At 41.1% G+C, this 21,382-nt stretch overlaps 1 protein-coding gene across 5 annotated transcripts in view; it reads right to left on the reverse strand.

Moving 5' to 3' along the window:
* Positions 1–21,382, reverse strand: part of tiam2a (TIAM Rac1 associated GEF 2a) — a 119,466-nt gene that overhangs the window by 8,943 nt on the left and 89,141 nt on the right. For all 5 annotated transcript variants that reach the window (XM_089004217.1, XM_089004213.1, XM_089004216.1 and 2 more), the window contains exons 18-24: positions 20,870–20,995; positions 20,356–20,464; positions 10,360–10,539; positions 10,086–10,204; positions 7,866–7,974; positions 6,828–6,886; positions 6,631–6,733 (exon numbers count right to left, since the gene is read on the reverse strand). In XM_089004217.1, the coding sequence (XP_088860343.1) occupies positions 6,631–6,733; positions 6,828–6,886; positions 7,866–7,974; positions 10,086–10,204; positions 10,360–10,539; positions 20,356–20,464; positions 20,870–20,995 (805 nt within the window). The remainder of the gene's footprint in view (positions 1–6,630; positions 6,734–6,827; positions 6,887–7,865; positions 7,975–10,085; positions 10,205–10,359; positions 10,540–20,355; positions 20,465–20,869; positions 20,996–21,382) is intronic.

Below are 21,382 nucleotides of genomic sequence, written 5' to 3' on the forward strand. Positions count from 1 at the left end.
CATACTTAGCCAGTCATCCCAGCTTGGTAAACATTAACAGCTAATAAAAACAGCACTGTGGAGAAGACACCATCAAATATTTTCAAGTGGATTGTGCCATTGATTAACCTGATATTGACTGAAAGGTTTCTTCAGCCGTCATCTGTCAGACTAGTCACTCCTCATCCGAAGAGCTTCGTCAGCGAGCTAAAGTTGTGCTGCTAACTCTGGCCCTATATATATATATATATATATATATATATATATATATATATATATATATATATATATATATATATATATACACATATATATATATACACACATATACACACATATATACACATATATATATATATATATATATATATATATATATATATATATATATATATATATATATATATATATATATATACAGTAAAGTCTCGTTATATCGATATTCAAGGGAGTCCGAAAAATATCGATATAACCGGGACTATCGATATATCCGATCCTGCGCCAAACTGCATTAAACAAAAGCCGCCAAAAGAGGGCAGCCAAGCGCCATATAAGAAACGGAGCTGGCCATTAGCTCCCTTTTTTTTGGGTGAGATGTTCCCCCAATGTTGCCTCAAAATGGCACATATAATTCTTTAATGATTGTAAACATGTATGCTTTAATCTTCAGAACTACAGTGTATTTGAAACATATTCATAACTGGATGTGTAACAAGAAAGCATATTATCCGAATCTGAAGCCATTGTTTGGATTCACAAGCAATGCAAGACGTCTTGGCGTGAAGTCATTTTTATTTGCATTTGAATAAAAAGTGACATCGGCTGTCCTTTAATACACAGTATGGAATGTTAATAATTTTCTAAATCATCGCGCTTCAGCAGACAAAACAAGAAACATTGTTGCAAAAAACGATTGCATTCATATACAGTACAGTGGGCATGTACATAACACAACAGGGAAACTGCAACGCTTACATCTTACTGTATTATGTATACAATTTAAAAAAGTAATCAATCTTCTTCTGCTTCCCATTTTTACCTTTTAACACAAACACTTCAATCTCGTCTGCTACACACGAGCTAGCGTCTGAAAATGAAAATGGCTCTGCTACACGGGTGCTGGGCACGTAACCAAGTCACCTGACCAAGTCGACCAATGGCGCGACTGATGGCGTGACACGTAACCAAGACACGTGACCAAGTTGACCAATGGCGCGACCGATGGCGTGTCACGTGACAAAGTCACACGGCCAAGTCGACCAATAGCGCGACCGATGGCGGCTCATGTGACCAAGTCGACCAATGGCGCGACCGATGGCGGCTCACGTAACAAGACACGTGACCAAGTTGACCAATGGCGCGACGGATATATCGATATAAACAACAAAAATGGCCGGCGGGGGATGAAAAGGAGCACCGTAATAACCGGATTATCGTAATAACCGGGTAGCGTACTAAACGGTAATAATTATACATAAAACGGCTAGAAATGTGCAAGGGAAATGAAAATAATATCGTAATAAGCGGTACTATCGATATAACCGATATGGATATATACATATATAGATATATATACAGTAAAGTCTCGTTATATCGATATTCAAGGGAGTCCGAAAAAATATCGATATAACCGGGACTATCGATATATCCGAGCCTGTTTGCATGTAATTTTCTCCGTGCGTGCATAGAAATAGTATCGATATAACTGGGACTATCGATATATCCGATATCGATATAACGAGACTTTACTGTATATATATATATATATATACACGTAACTGCAGGGTGTAAGATGCTGGCAGGGAAAGCCTACATGGAGCGCCATAACCAGGTGGCTGGCATAGTCTACCGAAACATCTGTGCGGAGTATGGACTGGAAACCCCAAGGTCAAAATGGGAAACACCTCCCAAGGTGGTGGAGAATGACAGAGCAAAAATCCTGTGGGACTTCCAGATACAGACTGACAGGATGGTAATGGCCAACCAACCAGATATCGTGGTCATAGATAAAGGGGAAAGGAAAGCCGTTGTCGTGGATGTAGCGGTCCCGAGTGATGGGAACATCAGAAAGAAGGAACATGAGAAAATCGAGAAATACCAAGGGCTCAGAGAGGAGCTGGAGAGAGCCTGGAAGGTAAAGGTGACAGTCGTGCCTGTGGTGGTCGGAGCACTTGGGGCAGTGACCCCCAAACTCGACGAGTGGTTGCAACAGATCCCGGGAACAACATCGGATATCTCGGTCCAGAAAAGCGCAGTGCTGGGAACAGCACGGATACTGCGCAGAACCCTCAAGCTTCCTGGCCTCTGGTAGAGGACCCGAGCTGAAATGGGGACAGACACCACCCATCGTGGGTGAGACGAGGATTTTTTTTTTTTTATATCCCTAATGGACAGAGGAGGCAGTGCCAGACCTCTGCTCTGATAGCTCCTTGCAATCAGGTTGGGGGAGCAGTAGACTACTCCCTAAAGCTAATCTGATTACTTTTGTTGTGTCTGATTATACCTCTCGTGTACTTTGCCTGGCTTTGATCGCCCCATTAGCCCTGGTATCGCCTCATTTGCATGACTAAGCCTACGTAGTAACGACCTAAGAAGTCTGTTGTCTCATCTTTGGATGAGGAGCGAAACGTCCTACACCTTCAAAGAAGTACAGATGACGGTCTTTTCACCGATGGACCACTCCTGTATGATTAAGAGTTTCCACAGATGTTAACCTGATATTCTCTATTCAAATGTTTGGCAAACAACTCCACCTCCACCCCATTACTGTCTATGAAAGGATGATCTGTGTGTGTGTGTGTGTGTGTGTGTAGAGAATTTGGAAAGGAAGCCAAATGAGGCCATAAAGTATACTTTTAGGCTATGTTACCGTATTTTCCGGTGTTTCAGGCACACCGGAGTACAAGGCGCACCCCCAATGATTGGTGTATTTTCAAATTGTTTCATATATAAGGCACACTGGACTATAAGGCGCACCTTCAATTCATTCAAAAAAGGTTTTGGAAATATAAAATATTAATATATACAAGTTTAAGGCACACCACACAATAAGGCGCTGCATTGGAGGCTTGGGTTACGTTCTACTTCTTGTACAGGGGGAAATGGAGTCGTGGCAGCTGACAGGAGTTGTGAGACCTGTTGTGGCTCAATATAACTTCACATACATCTGTGCTGTATGTCTGTGTAAGCTCTCAGTCGTACAGGAGTGGTCCATCGATGAGAAGGTTTCTTCAGCCGTCATCTGTACAAAAGTGAAGGTTTCGGACGTTTCGCCTCCTATCCAAGAGACTTCGTCAGCGAACTAAAGTCTGACTGGTCGTATCGGCCCCATTTATATATCCCTAATGTCCAGACCTAGTGGCGCCGGACACAGCTATGATAGGTCCCTACTCTCAGGTTGGGGGGGGGCGCGGGACCCCCCCCTGTGGCCCCACTGATTGTTCCTACATTCCTGACTAACGATTGGCCTATTACCCCCACTCCCCCCGGTATCACCTCATCAGCATAACGACCCTCATCAGCATTGCGAAAGTTGCCTAACCTGTTTTGCCTGAGCAGGCTATTGTATGAACGATCCAAATTGAACCTCACACCACCCGACCGGTTTAATGAAGGATTTTGTTGTTTTATAAGAATCGCCTCTTTTACCCCCCTTTCAAACCATCTATGTTCTTTCGCTAAGATTTTAACCTCATTGTCGTCAAATGAGTGGTTAGTAGCTTTTAGGTGCAAATGTACTGCCGATTGAGGCCCACTAGTATTATCCCTGCGATGTTGATAAAGTCTTTTTTTGAGAATTTGTTGAGTCTCCCCAATGTACTGCTCTTTACAATTTTCATTCTTACAATGTATGGAATAAACTACATTACTTTGTTTTTCATTTGGTAGCCTATCTTTTGGATGCACTAATTTTTGCCTTAACGTGTTTATCGGTTTGAAATAAGTAGGAATTTTATGTTGCCAAAGGACTCTTTGTAATTTTTCAGAAACTCCTGCAATGTACGGTACTGCTACTCCTCTCCTTTTAGAATCTTGAGAATTATTGGTTTCGTTCGCTATTCTTTCTTTCTGACATTTGTTGAATGACCACTGAGGGTACCCACAGTTAGTGAGTGCTCTCCTGATATGTTTTGACTCCTTTTCTCTACCTTCAGTGCTAGTTGGTATTAGTTTAGCCCTATGCTGGAGGGTTCTGATAACTCCTAGTTTATGTTGTAAAGGGTGGTTAGAGTCAAAAAGTAAGTATTGGTCAGTGTGCGTAGCCTTCCTAAAGACTTCTGTTTTTAGCGCTCTGTCCTCTTTTATAATTACTTTACAATCCAAGAAGGCTAGTTGGTTCTCTTGAATGTCCTCACGAGTAAATTTAATGTTGAAGTCTACAGAGTTGAGATGATCTGTGAAGGATTGAATTTCTTGTTTCTTAATTATGACAAAAGTATCGTCCACATATCTAAACCAGTGTCGAGGTTTTGTCCCTGGGAAGGATGTGAGGGCCTGTTTCTCCATCTCTTCCATGTAAAGATTAGCCACTATGGGTGAAACTGGTGAGCCCATAGCACAACCATGGATTTGTTTATAAAATTTTTCCCGAAATTGAAAATACGTAGTATTAAGGCAGATTTCTAATAATTGGCAGATGTGATACGGTTTCAGTTTGGTTCTTTCATGCAGAGAAACATCCGCCAGCAGCCTCGTCCTCACCACTGAGACTGCTGCTGGGGTTGGGACAGATGTAAAGAGAGAAGTCACATCGTATGATGCCAAAGTTTCCTCAGGTTCCAATATGAGGTCTTTGATCCTCTCTACAAACCCTGTGGTGTTCTCTACGTGGTATTCTGTGTTACCAACCAACGGAGCTAAAATAGTTTTTAAATATTTGGCTACATTGTATGTAGAGGAGTCAATGCTACAAACAATGGGTCGGAGGGGGAACCCTTCTTTATGTATTTTTGGCAGGCCATAGATACATGGCGTGGCCTCTCCCGGGTATAATCTAAAATACATCTGTTTATCTATATGTTTTCCTTTCTCTAGCTTTTGGAGACAGTCAATCATTTCTTTCTTGTATCTATTGGAAGGGTCCCTTTTTAGTTGCTCATACGTGTTAGAATCACTGATTAACCTATTTATTTTGTCTTCATAATCCAATGTGTTGAGCAGCACTGTGCATCTGCCCTTGTCTGCTGGCAAAATAGTAATATTTTTGTCTTTTTGTAGAGTAGTTAACGCCTTTCTCTCTTCTAATGTTATGTTGGACGGAGGAAGTTTGGCACTACTGAGAAGAGCTGATATTTTAATGCGTAGATCATCTGCCTCTGCATACGAAAGTTTGTTATTTTTAATAGCCGATTCAGTAGCTGTGATATAATCTATTGTAGGTATAGTTTTAGGAGTCACTGAGAAATTTAAACCTTTGGTAAGTACTGCCTTTTCTGTCTCTGAGAGATCTCTGTCTGACAAATTTTTGATCCAATTCTCCCTTGCAAACTGTTCATACCTAATTTTACGCGTGTTTACCAGTAGCTGAGATTGTTTCAGTAAAAGTAATTTTTGAAATTTACCCTTTTGTCTCTCTTTGGTTTTGCTGTGGTGCCTCATATAACCGGATTTAGTAAATTCACACACTTCCTGATAGATTTTGTGGGTAAGATTAGTTTGCAATCGCTGATAATAAGTTTCTATTTCTGACTGTTTGTTTTTTATCTCTATGTTAAGTCTCCTAATTCGCAAATTTAGAATTTTCCTAGTATAATTTTGTTGCATTTTATCGGCTAAGTATCCGGGTTCCAGGGGTGCTTGTTTCAAGCATTTAGGAATTAACCGGCTCTGTCTACATCTAAGATTGAATCTGAGGTGGTTCTTTAAATCAGCTAATTTAAAGGTGGCCTTTTCTAAGTTACGTACCAGCAGAAGGATGTCTCTCCCAAAGTTGGCAGCAATACGTCTGTGTAAGCTCTCAGTCGTACAGGAGTGGTCCATCGATGAGAAGGTTTCTTCAGCCGTCATCTGTACAAAAGTGAAGGTTTCGGACGTTTCGCCTCCTATCCAAGAGACTTCGTCAGCGAACTAAAGTCTGACTGGTCGTATCGGCCCCATTTATATATCCCTAATGTCCAGACCTAGTGGCGCCGCGCCCCCCCCAACCTGAGAGTAGGGACCTATCATAGCTGTGTCCGGCGCCACTAGGTCTGGACATTAGGGATATATAAATGGGGCCGATACGACCAGTCAGACTTTAGTTCGCTGACGAAGTCTCTTGGATAGGAGGCGAAACGTCCGAAACCTTCACTTTTGTACAGATGACGGCTGAAGAAACCTTCTCATCGATCTGTGCTGTATGTCATGCATATTTTGCAATAAAGCTGACTTTGGCTTTGACTTGACATATAAGGCGCACCTGCGTATAAGGCACAAGGTCATCTCTTGAAGACAATGCTTTTATACACCGGAAAATGTGGTATTCAAAAATATTTTTTCTAAGATATTATTAAATTGGTTTGAACTTGAAAAAAATGTTGATGCTGCTTGGATAGTTTTGTCATTCCTTAACTTGTCTCATGTCAAATACAATAACTTGAAGCTGAACAAGCTTCATTTCCCAAGTAGCTCATCCAACACGGATAATTCCAAAGTGTACCGTAACATTCTTACCTGCTGTATTTCCAAGCCTGACCTGGAGTGCGGACAGAGGGATGAGCCAACGAAACTTGAAGGGGTCCGGATCCCCATGGGAAAGTGCCGAACGGGGGTTATTCTGATCAGACACGCACAAAAACAAACAGAACATTAACCATATGTATTTTGATTCCATTTATGCCACATGGAAGCACACGAGCGCATCCTCTCACCATCTTTTTCTTCATCTTGTTGTTGTCTCTGTAGACCAATATGACTGCCTTCTTGAAGACTGGAAAGAAAGAAAAAAAAAAAAATCACACTCAGCATCTTTGCTTCTGCTGAATGCCACATTGGGGGGAGTGCAATGAAGGGTGACACCCCACAGAGGCATTTTAGATGCAAACTTGAAGTTGAAAAGAGGCTGTTTCAGTATCAAACTGCGGTTGCCAGATTGTTTGAATGGATTAAACCCTTAAAAATATGTTTTTAAATGTATCCATCTCTCCTCACAATATGGGCATGGCTATGCTTGTCTTTGGGTGACAGGGCGGGTTCCACCTTGGGTTGGTCACGAGACAATTTCTTGGTTCATTAATTAGAAAGTTGACCATTGAGGGAATATTGCATGGTCAGGATTTAACATGTGTGTCATGTGCTCCATCATTTTCTGTTCTGCCCCGGAAAGGAATTAAAAAAAAACATTTTTGTGACCCCAGCCTGATCCCCACCGTGATAATAAGTAGTTGAAATTTGGAGCGAGAAGTGCATTTGTTGATTACCAAATTGTTACAAGTACATATCTGTATACTAACGTGTACTTATTTACATGAAAGTAGAACAAACATCATTAGATCGACTAGCTTTTATACAATTGTTTTTTTTTAATCTGCAACCTTGGCATTCATGTGTTGTTTGGGGAATCTATACTGTATATTCCCATTTTGGTATATTTGGTCAAGCATTGGCGGATATCCCCCCCAAAAAAAATCAAGTTGTCACATTTGGAAGAGGCCTGAGGACATCAATTTTCCTGATTATTTTTGTTTGTGTCACTTCAGATTAAAAACAATAAATAAAAAATTGGAAGTGCGCCGCATGGATTTCGCAGGGTAAATGTCGCCTCAGTCACTGGTCACGTCACTGCTGTTAATGTTAATGTCAATGTTAAAGAGCGGCATAAACCCCCTACCCGCAAAAAAACTCCTTAACTCAATGATTGTGTCTATCAAAAGTGTACACTATTTGCACAGTAGAGGAGGCAGACTTACCAAACAACGTCATTTCAGGGTCTTTCCTCATGCGGCCCAATGATGGGTGTGGATTGAGCCAGACTGCAGTGGAATGGAGAAGAAACTCCCCCATAGATATTTCGGTGACCTGTGACACACACCAACAATGTCGCCAGATTTGATTGGAAGGTTATGACAAGCTGGTATGGATCTCGCAATCTGTTTCATTTCATGCTCATATGGTGATTGAACATAATGTTTTTAAGAGCAATACATTGGGAAGACTAAACAAATTCTCAAAAAAAAAGACTATCTACATCGCAGGGATAATACTAGTGGACCTCAATCTGCAGTACATATGCACCTAAAAGCTAGCAACCACTCATTTGATGACAGTGATGGTAAAATCTTCGCGAAAGAAAATAGATGGTTTGAAACGGGAGTAAAAGAAGCTATTTTTATAAAACAGCAAAACCCTTCACTAAATCGCCATGTTGGGGTGAGGTTTAATTTGGATCGTGCTTACAACAGACTTCTTAGATTGTTACCACATAGGCTTAGTCATGCTGATGAGGCGATACCAGGGCGAATGGGGCAATCAGGCCAGTCGTAGACCATAATCAGTCAAGACAAGAGAAGTAATCAGTGTATATCAGGGAATATTCTACTGCTCCCCCCCTAACTGATTGCAGAGACCTATCAGAACAGAGGTCTCGCACCGTCACCTCTGGACAGTAGGGATATAGGGCCAGAGCTACCAGCAAAATTTTAGTTATCTGACGAAGCCTCTTGGATGAGAAGCGAAACGTCCGACACCTTCAAAGAAATACAGATGACGGCTGACGAAACCTTTTCATCGATGGACCACTCCTGTATGACTGAGAGCTTACACAGACATGTTTTTATTTTTGCGCTTCAGTCCATGACACCAATCGTATTCAGGGCCCTTTGAGTTTTGACTAACGCTGCAAAAACACGCGAGGGACACAAAGTAAGCACAGCCCACAAAATTCTGATTGTGTCGGAGCCTAATTTGTAATCTGATCACAAATTGCGTGAAAAACGTCAACTACGAACAGTTTTAAAACAATTTAAAGTGGGTACACAGTTCTGTTCCAAGTGTCCAAATAAGTCGATGGAATGATGATGGCCAAACTGCCTCGAGGATCAAAAGTTCCTATCATGGGGATAGTTTGTTTTTTGAGGGCAGATTTGTTTTACACAGCAGTTATCATATCCTGGGTCAATAGTGGGCTCGGTTTGTTTGCAGCAGTTGGCTGCTTACTTCTTTTAGCCAAAACGGGCCATAGAAGTGAGCAAAACAAGCAACCGCCCGAGACCATAACAGCATGAAGACCTTGCAAAAAAAGGCAGTTGTTCATTAGACCTACTGCCTCGTAACAGTGCGGCGGAATAGAAGAACAGTTCGCTAACAAACACATTTTTAGGGCTGGAAAGATAACCTAGGCATTTTTAATAATTTTACACAGGCTTCCTTAAGACCCAGTATTTCAAAAATCAGTTTTCAATCATCTACGCCACATGTGTCAAGTCAAGGCCTGGGGGCCAAATGTTGCCCACCATATCATTTTATTCGGCCCGTGAAAGCAACACAAGCACATCAAGTGCCATGATGATGGCTAAAGTCCGAACCAAAATTTCAAATTGTACCATGTACATCACAATAACAGTCATTTTTGATTTAGAATTTAAAAACCGAGTTATTCATTAACTAGTTATGCGTTTTGTATGTAATATGTGGAGGGGCTGAAAAATGGCTTCCCCTAATTCATAACGGTCCCCGGGAGGACAATGTGGACCGTGGCATAAAATGAGTTTGACACCCATGATATATGCCCTTTAACCCTTCCATGCGCCCAGTAACCCAAGAGCACGACAAGCTGTCCCGCAAAGGGTTAAACAACAGACTATAGTAGTGAATGGCCTAAGTTTACGTGATGACTGTTTACGCACATATTTCCTGCATCAAGGACCAATATTATTGCACATTCACTTTGAATATTTATACCGCAAAGCATACCAACTAAATATTCTATCAATCTGCAAATGTATTCAGTACCCAAAAGGCAAAAGAACAGAAGAGGGCATAAACAGAACCAAGTGGCAAAGCAGATTTGTGTGTGTGCGTGTGCATGCTGGGAGGTTTTGGGAAAATGCAATTTGATGTTTCATTTTCATAAAGAGGACTCATCATTCCTCTTGGAGCAGCTTATAAGATTGGACTTGTAAAGTATGTACCTCTCTGTCGTGGCTCGCCTGCTCGGTAACAAGTTGATCAAAGACTGGGCCATAATCCTCGTAGATTTTCTGCATCTCATTGATGTGAGTGGCTACCTTCTCCATGGCCTTCAGCGCCTCTGCACGGGTACACCAACAAAACAAAGTCTGAGCAGTGACCAACTCTTTCAAGAAACACAGGCGGAAAAGGGCGTTTCAGCACTGAATGTCAATTGCCAGAATTACATATTTATTCATATACCGTGTGTATGTCGCTTTAAATCTCTACACCTACCTGTGAGGTGATAGTGCTCTTCACTGTTGGCGTCAGTAAGGGAGACCAGCTCCCTGAGCAGCAGGGGGTACTTGAGAACTCTTTGCACTGGTTTAATCAGAAAAGACTCCAGGGTGGAGGAGTGCTGTTTTGTGGGGTTCCGTGCATTCAGAAATTCCTTGAAGGCCTGATCTGTCTTGGCTTCAAAACAGAGAACAAATTGCTACGGATTCTGGGCAGAATCACTTGTAAAAACAACACAAAATTACAAATGTGTGTGTGTGTGTCTGTGCGCATGCGTGCATGCGTGCGTGCGTATGTGTGTGTTATATACTCCTCCAAATATATGATGTTCATATTTTCAAGGTGCAGCAATACACAACGTTAACAGTGTGGTCTGATTCAAATCTTTATTCTTTACTTTTTCTACTTTCTTATTTTTAATTGAAATATATTCTTTCATTAAATGAGCTTTCATTGAACAGAGCTCATCGTGCTAAAAATTGATTCCAAATCACTAAAGTGCACAGTGCCGATACGTATGCGAAACTTTCGCGGCTTGGAATTGAAGCGGATTTACGTCGGACAGGAGATGTGAGACAATCTCTTTTCGTCAATGGATGTTACAGCTTCGTGTTTGCTTTCAAAACTTAGATGATTGATTCTCTCCTCTTTCATCTAGAACTGCTTCATACGACAGAGAGGGTGCAGAATAAATTTAGGATTGAATTACGCGATCTTTGTGTTGTCATATGTTGTTTTTTTGTCCTTTTGACTTTAAGATGGCGCCGCGAGAGTGGCTGTATTTTGTTTTTCTACTTCTTTTCTCTTCCTTTCATCACTTGGCTGCTGTGAAATGTAAAGTTCTTCAGTGTGAGACAAATAAAGGCTAATCTAATCTAAAAATGTTGTCCCATGCCCATTTTCAGATTGTAGCAGAAGCACACTCTGGAGTAGAACCAATGTAAAAATGTGAGGAAAAAAAATTGAAAAGCCCAGAGAAGCCAATCCAATGAAATTCATTTTTGGAATCATATTTTTAACAACACGTAAAGAACATCAGGGAAGTAAAATTGTTATAGCATAGTCTAATACACAGGTGTCAAAGTCAAGGCCCGCGGGCCAAATCCGGCCCGCCACATCATTTTCTTCGGCCCGCGAAAGCAAATCAAACTTGTTAAATTCCATGATGATTGCTAAAATCTGAGCCAAAATTTCATATTTTTGGATGTCAACCACAATAAAAGTCATTATTCTTGACTTCAGATCTGAAAACGAGTTGTTCATTAATTTGCTGTGTGCTCTATATGTAATATTTGAAGGGATTTAAACATTCTAATGGGTTCCCCAAATTCATAACGGCCCTCGAGAGGAAACCATGACTACAATGTGGCCCGCGGCAAAAAATGACTTTGACACCCCTGGTCTAATAGATATCAGCGAAAATTACTACTGCATACTTGTTTGTGCTATTCAATTATATCTAACCAGATTGTGATACATGCTCGCATTTGTTAATTTCTCCAAACAAACAAAAAAAAATCATAATTTTGATGATATAGTGGAGTTTGCCATAGTAGTACATAGTGGATTTTCTGTGTTAGCCCGCAGCCTTGATGAGTAGCTACGGCCCTGGGCTGAGCCAGCGATGATGTCACCAGCAACCTGACAGGCAGCCAAAATTTGATTAGCAACTCGTGCGCTGATGAAGAAAGTAGCTGGTGGTAAATTGACCATTGAAGTGTCATGTGTACAATCTGCTGCTAAATGGGGCTGCATGCAGAGTAGGTCATCCCGGTTTCACCACTCGACTCAGAATCGTCCATTTAGTAACAAGGGGAAACTCTCTGAGGTTAACCGTGAGACAACGGCGTGCATTCACAACCCCACATCTGCTTCTGGAGTGCTGTCAAAGAAAAAGTAGCCTACTTAACTATCCAGCAACAATCTTTAGCTCATTTTGAACCTGTTTGGAGCAGTTCATAGCTGGCTGTTTTCCATGAAAGTGTGGTTACAGGCAAACATTCGTGAAAAGTGGACTGACTGCACACTAAACGCACTTTTTTCTCACGTTTGGCAACACGACATTTGCTGCGTAATTAGCACTGACTTCTTCTGTTCACTCTTGCTCCGCTTGCACATCGCCCGGCTTTAGGAGGGTATCATATTTGCCGTTGCGGAGGCGAAGATTAGTTTCTCATCTGCGCCTCACCAGTACAGTGCTTGACTGTATTGTTGCATAATGCAGTCAGTCTGGTGACTATAGCAGAGTCAAAGTGCCATAACCCAGCTCGAGCAGGAGGTATTGTAGACTTTACCTTAATTTGCAATGGCCGCTGTTTGTTTTGGATATTTGGCAATTAAACATCTCTTAACTCATTCACTGTCATTCCCGAATTTATTTGGGAATTGAAAATATGACGGAGAGCGTCATTCCCGAATTTGTTCAGGTATTGTTTTTTCTTTTTTCGGTGCCGATAAAGCACTGGCCAGGGCCTCTGGCAATGTTTTTTCCCTTCCATGAGGGAGCAGCATTTCCCTTTTTTCCATGTTGGCGCTTTGTTCCAGCTTCAGCTGTTGTTATAGCGCTATATAAACCAATATGTATGTATTGCATTGTATTTTGGACAGCCGCCCTAATTTCAAGTTCATATTGCTCCAGACATATATGATTTAGGAATTATTTTTTTTCCTGATGAAAGAAGACAGTCTACGGTTTCTGACGCTGAATTGAATGTTTATGTAGTCCTAAAACTCAATATTCTGTGGGTCCTGGAATTTGAGTGACAATGACAAAAACCCTGCCACTGGAGTGGACACATTTTTGCACATCTGGTAGTGAATGAGTTAATTCATCCTGGTATAAAATTAATGGGAAAAGTGTTTCGTCGCAGCCATCAGAATAGAAAGGAAATATAAGTGACAATAGAGGACACATCTTTTCCTTGAGCAATACGCTTGCATTGTAGGGGGGCATTAATCTATTCATGATAGCACTGCCAGCTGCAGACAAGCAGCTCAGTTGACATCTCCCGGACTAATTGGCAGACAATTAACGAGTCGACAAATAAACAAGGATCCGAGCTGGTGGTATAATGTCAGGAGGAGGGAGGTGACGAAGACGTCAGAGCTCGCCATCAATTTCTTTCTACTGGATGTCCTTCGATCAACTCGATGTGATTAGGCAGTGGCGTGAGTCACAACTTCGCTTTAAACTGTAGGCATACATCGTTAGCCAGTGCAATTACAGTAAAGTCTCGTTATATCGATACCGCATATATCGATAGTCCCGGTTATATCGATACTATTTCTATGCACGCACGGAGAAAATTACATGCAAACAGGGTCGGATATATCGATAGTCCCGGTTATATCGATATTTTTCCGGACTCCCTTGAATATCGATATCACGAGACTTTACTGTATTTGCATGTTATTCACGGATTGGATTATTTTGAACTAACGTAACATACAGACAACCATTTTGGGCCGTGATAATAGAAAAGTCGTGCCTCGTGTTAGGTGTATCACTCTGTCATTATTTATATATAGCCTTTGTTTCATATTTTTTTGTGTGACTTTTTCTGTGACAACGTACATCATCTCAAGTAACTGTTCCCTCGGAAACTGTGTATGATTGACAGAAGCTGGCACCCAAGTGGGGAAAAAAAAGATGTTGGTACTTTTATTGATGTCATTGCAGCAATCCGAAAATGTAAACATAATGGGCTAAGTAGATGCTTAAAAACACAGTGCCGTAGCATCAATGCTACATTGCTGCTCTTTTGTTCTTGATTTCTTCAAAAACGGGGTGAAGAAATTGTCATAAAGCCCTAACATGGTGCACATTTTTTTATGAAAAAAAAAAAAAAAAACAGGCAGACAGTCCAATCCCTTAATTGGACCCTGGTACGTTTTAAAAGACCCCGGTAAGTTCAAAGTACAAGTTATTTTTTAAGATAAGCAGATGCTCTGAGGGGATCAAGCCTTTTCCATTACTAGTCTCTCTCTTTGGAATGACCTCCCGCTAAACATGAGGCAAGCCAACTCGGCAGACATCTTTAAAACTGGTCTTCAAACATATTTTTATTCCTTAGCGTTTGACAGGTTTTAGTGTATTGTGGTGATTTACTCTTTTTGTTTCGTTTAATCATCTCCATTGTAGTATGACTTTTTTTTTGCTCCATGTACAGCACGGGAGGCCCGGTAGTCGAGTGGTTAGCACGCCGACTTGACAGGGCAGAGGTTGTGAGTTCAAATCCCACTCTGGCCTCCCTGTGTGGGGTTTGCATGTTCTACCGGGGCCCACATGGGTTTTCACCGGGTCCTCCGGTTCCGTACCACATTCCAAAAACATCCATGGCAGGCTGATTGAACACTCTAATTTGTCCCTAATGTGAGTTTTAGAGTGGATGTTTGTTTTTCTCTGTGTGCTCTGTGATTGGATGGCAAACAATTCAGGGTGTCAATTTTCAGGGCGAATAACAACGTTAACAGGGGTTGATCAAATCTTTTTCTTTATTTTTCACTTTCTTTTTTTAATTAAATATATTCTTTCTTAATCTTTCATTGAACGCTCATCGCAAAAATGTTCCAAATATAAAGTGAATCCGATCGTTGCAAATTTGGTTGGATTGAACGTTTAGTGGCGGAGAGTGGCATTTTTTGTATGTTTCACTTCTTTTCTTTCAAAACTTGTGTTGATTTCTCTTTCATTAGAATGCTTCTAACAAAGGGTGCAATAAATTTAGGATTGAATAGCACTTTGGTTGCAATGTTTTTTTTTGCTTTATTTAAAGGCCCAGAGGGCATTTTGTTTTTCATTTTTTCTTTCTTTCACACTTGGCTCGGAAAGTAAATTTTATGTAGCAAATAAAGGTATCAATCAAAAAGTGCCCGCCCATTTTCGTGCGAACACATCTGGGGAACCAATAAAAATGTAGAAAAAAAATTGAAAACCCGAAGCCAACAATAATTCATTTTTGGAATCAATTTTTAAAACATAAAGAACTCAGGGAAGAAAATTGTTATAGCTGTTATCAAGTGTAAATAAGGCCGGGCAAATCCGGCCCCCAAATTTTCTTCGGCCCCGAAAGAAACAAATTGTTAAATTCCGGTGCAAAATGACCAAATTTCATTTTTGGATTCAACCAAATAAAATCATTATTTTGCTTCAATTAAAACAGTTTTATTAATTTGCTCCATTGTAATTTTAAGGATTAAAATTCTAATGGTTCCCAAATTATAAGGCCCTAGAGGAAACATGATCATGTGGCCCGCGGCAAAAAATGATTTGCACCCCTGGCATGACAGCGAAAATTCACGCAACTTGTTGGCATCAATTATACAACCGTTGTGATAAGTGCTTTGTTAATTTCAAACAACAAAAAAAATCATAATTTTGTGTAATGGGTTTGCCAAGTAGTCATGGTTTCTTTCCCCTTCGCTTTAAACTGTAGGCATACATCGTTAGCCAGTGCAATTACAGTAAAGTCTCGTTATATCGACTACCGATATAGCGTACCGGTTATTATCGATACTATTTCGCATATATCGATAGTCCCGGTTAATCGATACACGATGCACGGAGAAAATTACATGCAAACAGGGTCGGATATATCGATAGTCCCGGTTATATAGATATTTTTTCGGACTCCCTTGAATATCGATATAACGAGACTTTACTGTATTTGCATGTTATTCACGGATTGGATTATTTTGAACTAACGTAACATACAGACAACCATTTTGGGCCGTGATAATAGAAAAGTCGTGCCTCGTGTTAGGTGTATCACTCTGTCATTATTTATATATAGCCTTTGTTTCATATTTTTTTGTGTGACTTTTTCTGTGACAACGTACATCATCTCAAGTAACTGTTCCCTCGGAAACTGTGTATGATTGACAGAAGCTGGCACCCAAGTGGGGAAAAAAAAGATGTTGGTACTTTTATTGATGTCATTGCAGCAATCCAAAAATGTAAACATAATGGGCTAAGTAGATGCTTAAAAACACAGTGCCGTAGCATCAATGCTACATTGCTGCTCTTTTGTTCTTGATTTCTTCAAAAACGGGGTGAAGAAATTGTCATAAAGCCCTAACATGGTGCACATTTTTTTATGAAAAAAAAAAAAAAAAAAAAAAAAAAAAAAAACGGGCAGACAGTCCAATCCCTTAATTGGACCCTGGTACGTTTTAAAAGACCCCGGTAAGTTCAAAGTACAAGTTATTTTTTAAGATAAGCAGATGCTCTGAGGGGATCAAGCCTTTTCCATTACTAGTCTCTCTCTTTGGAATGACGTCCCGCTAAACATGAGGCAAGCCAACTCGGCAGACATCTTTAAAACTGGTCTTCAAACACATTTTTATTCCTTAGCGTTTGACAGGTTTTAGTGTATTGTGGTGATTTACTCTTTTTGTTTCGTTTAATCATCTCCATTGTAGTATGACTTTTTTTTGCTCCATGTACAGCACGGGAGGCCCGGTAGTCGAGTGGTTAGCACGCCGACTTGACAGGGCAGAGGTTGTGAGTTCAAATCCCACTCTGGCCTCCCTGTGTGGGGTTTGCATGTTCTACCGGGGCCCACATGGGTTTTCACCGGGTCCTCCGGTTTCGTACCACATTCCAAAAACATCCATGGCAGGCTGATTGAACACTCTAATTTGTCCCTAATGTGAGTTTTAGAGTGGATGTTTGTTTTTCTCTGTGTGCTCTGTGATTGGATGGCAAACAATTCAGGGTGTCGCCCGCCTAGTGCCCAATGACAACTGGGATAGACTCCAGCACCCCCTCTTCCTCTCATGAGGTTGAAGCTGTCCGGAAGATGAATGAATGTATACCACTTAGTAGGCAACAGTATTTGCTTCAAAGTGCTCTGCAACATAAAGTTGATTTATTTAAAAATGTTCGCAACCATTTAATTATTTATTTCAGTACATTAAATATTGCACTGTATAAACAGCACATGATTGTCCTCTCCATAATGCTGAGCTATCAGAGACTTGTCTGGGTATTTCATCCTATTAGATGCCATGTGATTCACACGAAGAAATGTGCCATGTAAGACCCCTCAACCTCCTCTAACCTCGGTGCCAAAGAGACAAACCCTATTAAGAGTTCTTTGCAGCGCTAAATAGCATTGAAAAGGCCAGTGTGATCACTACAATAGTGCAACATTGTTTTCAAAGAACAGGCATAGATATCTCTCTTGGGTAATCTGGGCATGCCGTGTCTTCTTTGTTAGTCAGAAGGTTAATTTAAAGTTTATCCAAATGTTAAGCCCTCATCTGTTTGCAGAAGAGTTAATATCTTTTTAGGCGTGTGACCATGCATCGTGAAATGACAGCAGTAAGCAGAATCGCCCTCCTTGCAGCTGAAACAGGCCTCGCGCCTCCACCTGAGACCCGGGAGTGCTGTCAGGTGTGACTGACGCAACACAGTTGCAAGGATGCCTAGTGAGCAGATGGTGGACCAGGATTTTTCCGGTTGACTTTTGTGACCCAATAAGGTCATCAAAATATTAAGGAACACCATATGAGCACTTTGATAAGCTTGAAATCACCACTGTGGTATTATACTATTCAGATTGTTTACAGTGATTCTATTCTGAGGTCACTTGAATTCTGCAGATTTAAAATGCACCTGTAAAGATTGTGCTTGTGTACATAATGCCTGTGTGCGTGTGTGTGTGTGTGTGTGCGCGCGTGCGTGTGTGTGTGCAGATTTCCAATAATCAATTAGGGCTGCAAAGATTAGCAGACTTTGTCACGACGATGCTGGTGGGTAATTTAATAGTTGATTTTATCATTGGTCCTCTTTTTGTTACTGTTTTGTTTTTCTTTCGTTACAACTGGCCGTTTGGTCGATTGTGACGCACTTGCGCAGCTAATCTGCGTCACCGGTGACGTGTATACTGTAAAAGCAACAGAGCCCTAAAGTTAGAGGAAGGTTCACCCCCAATATATACTTAATGAAATGCAAACATGCCGTCATGGCAGCACGGCGGTGAAACCAAACCATGTTAGGGCTGGGGATTCAATTTCTTAGGGAAAATACATCGAGACTACGGCCAGACTAAGAACACAAAGATCATGGTGTGTGATCGATGTAACACTAACAATGTCATGTATGGTTAAAGTAATACATTGTAGCCTTTATTATGGAGGAATAAGTCAGTGAACTTGCACTTATTAACAACCAAAACACAGCGAGTGAATGGCGGTTGCGATGCCAGAACACAAACAGCGCACGCGCTGTCGGTCGCCGTCTCTCTTGTTCCCACACTGGTAAACAGGAGCACTCAAAGTAAAAGAACTTGACATGTTTGCCACAACCTCTCAACGCAAAGATATAACAATAAAACATGCATAACCCGGTTTGTTGTAGTATACGATGTTACAGTGCCAAAAAAATACACTCCTTCGAATTTTAAAATGCACTTAACATTTACAGCAGCATGTTAACGCCACAGTATTGGCTTCAATTTAATCTGTACGATCATTTATAAGCTTGTCAGGAATGCTGATGCAAGTGCCAATGTTTAAGGGGAATGGAACATTATCTTCATTGGCGATTTTTTACTTACCTTACAGAATTCAAGCTAAAAGCTAGCGATGGATATGTAAGGCGATTTATGATGCCTTGTGCTGCGATTTGGAGAATTCTGATGACGACTGCTGTTGTTAACTCATTCACTCACAGACGTGCAAGAATGTGTCCACTTCAGTGCCAGGGTTTTTGTCATTTTCACTCAAATTACAGGACCCACAGAATATTGAGTTTTAGGACTATAAAAACATTCAATGCAGTGTTGTAAACCTTAGACTCTCTTCTTTCATCAGAAAAAAAAGTTAATTCTAAGCGGGGATGACAATGACATATGAGAAAAAAAGTCTGAAAATAAAGGTGTATATACAGTAAAGTCTCGTTATATCGATATCGGATATATCGATAGTCCCGGTTATATCGATACTATTTCTATGCACGCACGGAGAAAATTACATGCAAACAGGGTCGGATATATCGATATTTTTTCGGACTCCCTTGAATATCGATATAACGAGACTTTACTGTATATATATATATATATATATATATTATATATATATATATATATATATATATATATATATATAATATATATATATATATATATATATGAAATACAATTTCAACAAAATGTCAGAATGTTTTTTTAAATAACTTTATGATTCTACTCACCATTAATATGAATGGTTTTCTGTTCCTCATGATTGGTAAAAATCCAGCCAAACTATTGGAATAAAAGTCAACTTGCCGGGTACATACACAAGGTTACCGCTAGCTAGCCTACACACTGCTCATAAACTTGCACGCTTGCTTTTTGCTGCCTCTCGCAGAAGTATTTTGATGCTAACGTTAGCATGGGGCTTGTCATAGTGCCACTGACATTCGACTGTTTCATCGATGGTATTGTTTCATTGCAAATTAGAATCTATCAAATTAGAACCTGTTCTCTCCACAAATCCTTCTGTCCATTTAACCTGATTTTTTTTTACTCGTCCGCTTATTCAAAAGGGGGCGTTTACCTGCTTCAACATCAACGGCACCCAAGTCAGGATCATCCAATCAAAATTGCGTTTTCCGCCAACACAAGCCGAAACAGGAAATGAACAGCGAAAAAGTGACAATACATATTTAGGTTTGTCTGAAAAAGTCGGAAATCCACCGATTGGCGGAAAATTCTCATCCCTGCCTAAGTCATATTGGTCTGGAGTAATATGAGGTGAAAGTGGGGGCGGCTATAAAAGGCAAATGCTGCCCTCGCATAGGAGGGAAAAACATTGCCAGAGGTCTGACCAGCGCTTTATGGGCACCACCTCATAAGAAAAACCAAAACCCAAACAAATTCAGGAATGGCGCTCCACGTCATATTTTGAATTCCCGAATCAATTTGGGAATGGCAGTGAATGAGTTGAGTAAACGAGCAAAAAACATTTTATTTGTTTTGGGGCATTCCTAATATCACTATGTAGTACCTCTTTCCAGGACCTTCTGGACCTTGATGTGGTTGGCACAGAAGCCGCTGTAGAGCTTGAAGTGGTCAGCGTAGTAGAGGAAGGAACCCCCGAGAGAAAACAGAAGCTTCTGTGAACGGACAAATATACGAGGTGAGGCACAACGCACGACAAGGAAAAGTGTGAACATGGAAAAGTTGCGAGCAGAAAATGCTCCCAACCTGTCTCTCTTGGGAGACAGATGCAGCGTTCTGTCCTCCTGTCTTCTCCCTCTCGCCTAACCTCTCGAGTATAGCGGGGCTTTCAGCACCTCACAATCTGATCAGTGAACCGCCGCCGCGATCAATAGACCCCCGTGGCATGTCGTGTCAAGCCTATAAATCAGCGGGCAAACTTCGTGCCTCGCCATCTTCATTATTTATCAAGCTCAAGGACTCAGCGTTGACACCTTTGTTTTGCGGAGGCGCCTCAATCGAAATCCGACTTAGTGATGTCTCTCTGAAATCTTGCCATTTCAATGACAACAAAATCTAACCTTGAACTGGGAGGGCGTCTCAAGCGTGTTGAAGTCAGGGGAGGAAGCGATCCTCTCTTCAAGCGTCTGCAAGAAGACCCTCTGGAAGTCTAGCATCTCTGGAAGACTGCCGAAAAGACTCTCCATCTGGGAGGAAACACAGAAAGGCGAAGAATTGGGGGTGAAGTGAAGTGTGAGACAGGCGAGAGGGACACAGGGTGAGGGAATCCAAGGTAGAGAAGAGGCCAAGAGAGCTTGTAATTCATAACACTAAGTCAGACAGGCACCCTGGAGTGCAGTAAAAACCTCCACTCTGATGCCGACATCACTTACAAAGGCACTTAAGGAACGAGCAATGACTCCGCTCTGAATGTAAGACACGCACTCATACGCGCATACCTACACATTTTTTTTTCTGTCTTTGACGCATACATGTGGGGTCAGGCCACCTTCATTAAAACCCATTCAGGGGATACGGCAACCTTGTCCATTTTGTGTCTGGACACTTCTGACAGTCTCATAATGGTCTTTTAA

Source organism: Hippocampus bargibanti, linkage group LG09 (genome assembly GCF_051943395.1).
Source record: "Hippocampus bargibanti isolate YZ-2025 linkage group LG09, ASM5194339v1, whole genome shotgun sequence".
NCBI classification, from domain to species: Eukaryota; Metazoa; Chordata; class Actinopteri; order Syngnathiformes; family Syngnathidae; genus Hippocampus; species Hippocampus bargibanti.